General features: G+C 44.1%; 1 protein-coding gene across 7 annotated transcripts in view; it reads right to left on the reverse strand.

Annotated features, from left to right (window-relative positions):
• LOC133488706 (paraspeckle component 1-like) overlaps positions 1–6,403 on the reverse strand; it is a 32,028-nt gene that overhangs the window by 15,255 nt on the left and 10,370 nt on the right. The window contains exons 10-12 of one of the 7 annotated variants that reach the window (XR_009791729.1): positions 5,787–6,403; positions 5,599–5,710; positions 4,387–5,498 (exon numbers count right to left, since the gene is read on the reverse strand). The exon at positions 5,787–6,403 is cut by the window's right edge and continues 96 nt beyond it. The exons of 2 other annotated variants lie outside the window; for them this stretch is intronic. Coding sequence is in view for 1 of the 5 variants with exons in the window: in XM_061796974.1 (XP_061652958.1) it covers positions 6,320–6,403 (84 nt within the window). In the remaining 4 variants the exon portion in view is untranslated. Of the gene's footprint in view, positions 1–4,386 lie in introns of those variants that run through there. 4 more of the 7 variants (XR_009791728.1, XR_009791725.1, XM_061796974.1 and 1 more) reach the window with 4 other exon arrangements.

Below are 6,403 nucleotides of genomic sequence, written 5' to 3' on the forward strand. Positions count from 1 at the left end.
CCCATCGACCTTTTTCACTTATGATCCGATACCGGTATTGCAGCCATGAGTTTTCGCCGATACCGATTTCGGTCCGATGTGATGTCAGCAATAATCATACATATTTACTTATTTTGTTGTATGGAATTTTAGAAAAGGCTTGATCGAGTCTTCTTTTCCTTTCGGCTTGTCCCTTTAGTGGTCGCCACAGCGCGTCATCCTTTTCAATGTAAGCCTATCTCCTGCATCCTCCTCTCGAACTGCCCTCATGTCTTCCCTCATGACATCCATCAACCTTCTCTTTGGTCTTCCTCTAGCTCTCTTGCCTGGCAGCTCCATCCTCATCCTTTGACCAATATAATGACTCTCTCTCCTCTGGACGTGTCCAAACCATCGAAGTCTGCTCTCTCCAACTTTGTCTCCAAAACATCGAACCTCAGCTGTACCTCTTATGAGCTCATTTCTAATTTTATCCAACCTGGTCACTCTGAGAGCGAACCTCAACATCTTCATTTCCGCCACCTCCAGCTCTGCTTCCTGTTGTCTCTTCAGTGCCACTGTCTCTAATCTGTACATCATGGCTGTCCTCACCACTGTTTTATAAACTTTGCCCTTCATCCTAGCAGACACTCTTCTGTCACATAACACAACTGAAACCTTCCTCCACCTGTTCCAAACTGCTTGGACCAGTTTCTTCACTTCCTGACCACACTCCCCATTGCTCTGGACGGTTGACCCCAAGTATTTAAAGTCCTCCACCCTTGCTATCTTTCTAACTGTTCTTCCACCCGCTCCATGCTTTTCACTGCAGATCACAATGTCACCTGCAAACATCATGGTCCACGGGGATTCCAGTCTAACCTCATCTGTCAGCCTATCCATCACCACTGCAAACAGGAAGGGGCTCAGAGCTGATCCCTGATGCAGTCCCATCTCCACCTTAAATTTGTCTCTCACACCTACAGCACACCTCACCACTGTTCCGCTGCCCTCGTACATGTCCTGTATTATTCTAACATACTTCTCTGCCACTCCAGACTTCCGCATGCAGTACCACAGTTCCTCTCTGGGTACTCTGTCATAGGCTTTCTCTAGATCTACAAAGATCTATGTAGCTTCTTCTGACCTCTGTACTTTTCCATCAACATCCTAAAGACAAATAATGCATCTGTCGTACTCTTTCGAGGCATGAAACCATACTGTTGCTTGCAAATACTTACTTCTGTCCTGAGTCCAGCCGCCACTACTCTTTCCCATAACTTCATTGGGTGGCTCATCAACTTTATTCCTCTATAGTTCCCACAGCTTTGCACATCACCCTTGTTCTTAAAAATGCGCACCAGCACACTTTTCCTCCATTCCTCAGGCATCTTCTCACCCGCTAGAATTCTATTGAACAAGCTGGTCAAATACTCCACAGCCACCTCTCCTAGATGCTTCCATACCTCCACAAGAATGTCATCAGGACCCACAGCCTTTCCATTTTTCATCCTCTTTAATGCCTTTCTAACTTCCCCCTTATTAATCATTGCCACTTCCTGGTCCACCACACTTGCCTCTTCTACTCTCCCTTGTCTCTCATTTTCCTCATTGATCAACTCCTCGAAGTATTCTTTCCATCTATCTAGCACACTACTGGCACCAGTCAACATATTTCCATCTCTATCCTTAATCACCCTAACATGCGGCACATCCTTCCCATCTCTATCCCCCTGTCTGGCCAACCTGTATAGATCCTTTTCTCCTTCTTTAGTGTCCAACCTGGCATACATGTCATCATATACCTCGTTTGGCCTTTGCCACCTCTACCTTTGGCCTATGTCGCATCTCAATGTATTTATTTCGCCTCTCCTCGGTCCTCTCAGTGTCCCACTTCTTAGCTAAACTTTTTCCTTGTATGATTTCCTGTACTGTAAGGTTCCACCACCAAGTCTCCTTCTCTCCTTTCCTGTCAGAAGATACACCAAGTACTCTCCTGCCTGCCTCTCTGATCACCTTGGCTGTAGTGGTCCAGTCTTCTGGAAGCTCCTCCTGTCCACCGAGAGCCTGTCTCACCTCTTCCTGAAAAGCTGCACAACACTCGTCCTGTCTCAGCTTCCACCACATGGTTCTCTGCTCTGCCTTCCTAATCTTCCTCCACACCACCAGAGTCATTTTTCACACCACCATCCTATGCTGTCTAGCCACACTCTCCCCTACCACGACCTTACAGTCGATAACCTCCTTCAGATTACATCGTCTGCACAAGATGTAATCCAGCTGTGTGCTTCTACCTCCGCTCTTGTAGGTCACCCTATGTTCGTGCCTCTTCTGGAAAAAAAGTGTTCACTACAGCCATTTCCATCCTTTTGCAAAGTCTACCACCATCTGTCCCTCCTAGTTCCTTTCCTGGATGCCATACTTACCCATCACTTCTTCATCACCACTGTTTCCTTCACCAACATGTCCATTACAATCTACACCAATCACGGCCCTCTCTCTGTCTGGGATGCTCAGAACTACTTCGTCTAGCTCCTTCCAGGATTTCTCTTTCACCTCTAGGTCACATCCTGCCTGTGGGGCATAGCCACTAATCACATTATACATAACACCCTCAATTGAAAGTTTCAGCCTCATCACTCAATCTGATACTCTTTTCACCTCCAAGACATTCTTAGCCAACTCTTCTGTTAAAATAACCCTACTCCATTTCTCTTCCCATCTACACCATGGTAAAATAATTTAAAACCTGTCCCTAAACTTCTAGCCTTATTGCCTTTCCACCTGGTCTCCTGGACACACACTATATCAACCTTTCTCCGAATCATCATGTCCACCAACTCCCGAGATTTTCCTGTCATAGTCCCAACATTCAAAGTCCCCACATTCAGTTCTAGGCTCTGTGCTTTCCTCTTCTCTTTCTGCCGAATAACCCACTTTGCACCTCTTCTTTGTCTTCGACCCACAGTAGCTGAATTCCCACCGGCGCCCTGCAGGTTGATGGCGCCGGTGGCGGACGTTGTTAACCCGGGCCACGACCAATCCGGTATGGAATTCTTTGGATGAACGCTCATATTTGTTTGGCAAAGTTTTAAGCCGGATGCCCTTCCTGACACAACCCTCTGCATTTATCCGGGCTTGGGACCGGCCTACAGTTTGCACTGGCTTGTGCCCCCCATAGGGCTGCATTAATGGACTGCTTATATAAGAGTGGTAAAATCGAAGAGCTTAGATCCAGTTTGATCCGATTTCTTTTTTTCCCCCCCGACATCGAACTGATTTCCAATCTCAAAGAGATGATCGGGACACCCCTAACAACAATAATGCATTCCACTTATATAGCACTTTTCATACGCAGACGTCTTACCATTGCACACATTACTACACAGTCACACCCTTGTGGTGGTAAGCTACTTGTGTAGCCACAGCTGGTGCAGTCTGACGGAAGCATGGCTGCCTCTCCGACCACCATAAATCAACCAACCACAATTCATTCATGGGCAACGTGAGTCGTGACATGCACTCCGGCGGGGATACGAACCGGCGACCCTACGGTTGCAGGACGTACACTTACTCTCGGTGCCACACCGCCCACAGTGAGATAATAGTGCGTTGGAGACACTATTATCATTGCATTCCTCATTTTTGCTGCGTTTAATCGTAGCTCACGGTTTTCAGTTGTTAGCTTACGTTTTTGTGTTTTTCTAGTTAGGAAACGTTTCGGTTGGTCAGACACAGTACCACCGTGCTTGGGGCCTTGTGTCTGCCATGGATCGGCAAGGGATCCAATTCTCACAAGAACTCAAATGCCTATCAGATATTGAATAACTTTTGGGGTAATAGATGACAGAGGCGAATATTTTATTTTATTTTTTTAAATACTGATGAATGAAGAAAGCAATGCACTCCAACAGAAAGAGCACTTTTCCAACCCACGGCAAAAGGTGGAGCACTACTAAGGGTCCATCTGTGCTCATCCCTCCAAACGTGTGTGCATGCGAGCGTTACCTAATTGTGGGACATAGTCACAAGAGGCAGTAAACATCTACTCCATGTGAGAGATGAGATAAATTGTAAGGCAATAATAAGTCATTTGAATGCTATAATGGTTTCCAATAAGAATGCAATCTACATATGTAACTGGTGCTTTTGTTACTGCAAACATGTTAAACACAAATAAGTCACTTTCAAATGTTAATTTTGTTTTCACCTGTCTTTTTCACTTCACAAAAGCATGTTTACCACCACCCATGCATATTTTACCAGTCCCTTAAATTCCATACACTTGACACTCACAACTTCCCTCACCCCTTTATAGTAATAGCTTACTCATCATGATCAACCTGATGATGATGACATAACTAATTACAGGAAGTGCTCAATCAGTACCAACTGACTTGTAAAAAAATGAACAACTTTGAATTCCCATCTTATTACAAAATGGTTTATTTGACAACAGAAGCATGCATTATGTACAAAAAACCCTGAAAATAAAAACTGACATTCACATGCATGATATTCAAGGCTTACTGTTGTCTTTTGCCTTTAAAAAAATATTTGCAGAGAGTGCATAACACTGTGCCAATAAAATAGTTTCATCGTAGAAACACAAGCTGTAAAAACAAAAGCTTCATTTATTTGAATCACAAAGCAAAGCGCTGGAACATGGGTAAAAAAGTAGGGATGCAAAAAATTAAAGGAACAGCCGCCATCCACATTTCATGGAGTAGGTACAGTGCCACCAGAAAATATTCACACCCCTTCACGTTTATCCACATTTTGCTTTGTTACAGACATATTCTAAAGCTGATTTGAGTATAGTTTTCTTTTTAAAAGAAAAAAAATCTACATAAAATATCCCAAAATAACAAAGCAAAAAAAATTTCAGACATTTGTGTATATTTATAAAAAAGATTTAAACATTCAAACATAATCGGTACGTAAGTATTCACACTCTTTGCTATGATACTCAAACTTAAACTCAGGTGCATCTGAGTTCCACTGATGATCCTTGAGATGCTTCTGCAACTTGAATGGAGTCCACCTGTGGTAAATTCAGTTGATTGAACATCATTTGGAATGGCACACACCTATCAAAATAAGCTCTCCATGTTGGCAGTCCATATCAGAACAGAAACCAAGCAAGACCAGATCTCCGAGACCAGATTGTGTCAAGGCACAAATCTGGGAAGGATACAAAAGAATTTCAGCAGCATCGAAGGTCCCATAATGCAATGTGGATCGATTATTCGTCAATGGAAGAAGTTTGGAACCACCAGGACCTGCCTAGATCTGGCTGTCCGACCAAGCTGAGTAACAGGGGATGAATGGCCTTGGTCAAAGAGGTGAACAAGAACCCTATGGTCACTAAGGCGAAGCTCAAGTGCTCCCTTGCAGAGATCCAGAAGGTCAACTATTGCTATCGCACTCCACCAATCAGGCCTTTGTGGTAGAGTGGCCAGATGGAAGCCACTTCTCACTAAAATGCACATGGCAGCCCGCTTGGAGTTTGCCAAAATGCACCTTAAGGATTCTCAGACCTGCAGAAACAAAATCATCTGGTCTGATGAAACCAAAATAGAACTCTTTGGCCTGAATTGCAAGAATCATATCTGGAAAAGAGGCAGCACTGCTCATCACCTGGCTACCAGCATCCCTATTTGTGAACCAGGGTGGTGGCGGCATCATGCTGTGGGGCTGCTTTTCTAATGCAGGAACTGGTGACTCGTCCGCATAGAGGGTAAGATGACAGCTGCCAAATATAGAGAAATTTTTCAAGAGAACTTGCTCCAGAGTGCTCTGGAACTCAGACTAGGGTGTCGATTCACCTTTCAACACGACAATGACACAAAGCGCACAGCCAAAGGAGTGGCTTCAGGAGCAGCCTGTGAATTTCTTTGAGTGGCCCAGATCAGAGCCTGGACTTGAATCCAATCGAACATCTCTGGAAAGACCTAAAAATGGCTGTCCACCGACACTGCCCATCCAACCTGACTGACCTTGAAAGGATCTGCAGAGAAGAATGGGAGAAAATGCCCCAAAACAGGTGTGCCAAGCTCGTAGAAGACTTGAGGCTGTGATTGCTGCCAAAGGTGCTTCAACAAAATATTAAGCCAACAGTGTGAATACTTATGTACCTATTATGTTTAAATGTTCACATTTTCAATACATTTGCACAACTGTCTGAAAATCTGTTTTTGCGTTTTTATTATGGGATATTTTATGTAGATGTTTTTAAAACTACACTCAAATCAGCTTTAGAATAAGTGTGTAACATGGCAAAATGTGGAAAAAGTGAAGGGGTGTGAATCCTTTCTGGTGGCCATTTAGGTAAGTAGGTCAATATGAAAACAATTTGTGGTCAATAGCGGCATCGCTTGTTATTTGGCCCTTCAAAAACTCCATCTACAGGACTGCCCCTTCCATACACTGGTGACGGACCACC

The sequence above is a fragment of the Phyllopteryx taeniolatus genome, chromosome 1 (assembly GCF_024500385.1).
Source record: "Phyllopteryx taeniolatus isolate TA_2022b chromosome 1, UOR_Ptae_1.2, whole genome shotgun sequence".
NCBI classification, from domain to species: Eukaryota; Metazoa; Chordata; class Actinopteri; order Syngnathiformes; family Syngnathidae; genus Phyllopteryx; species Phyllopteryx taeniolatus.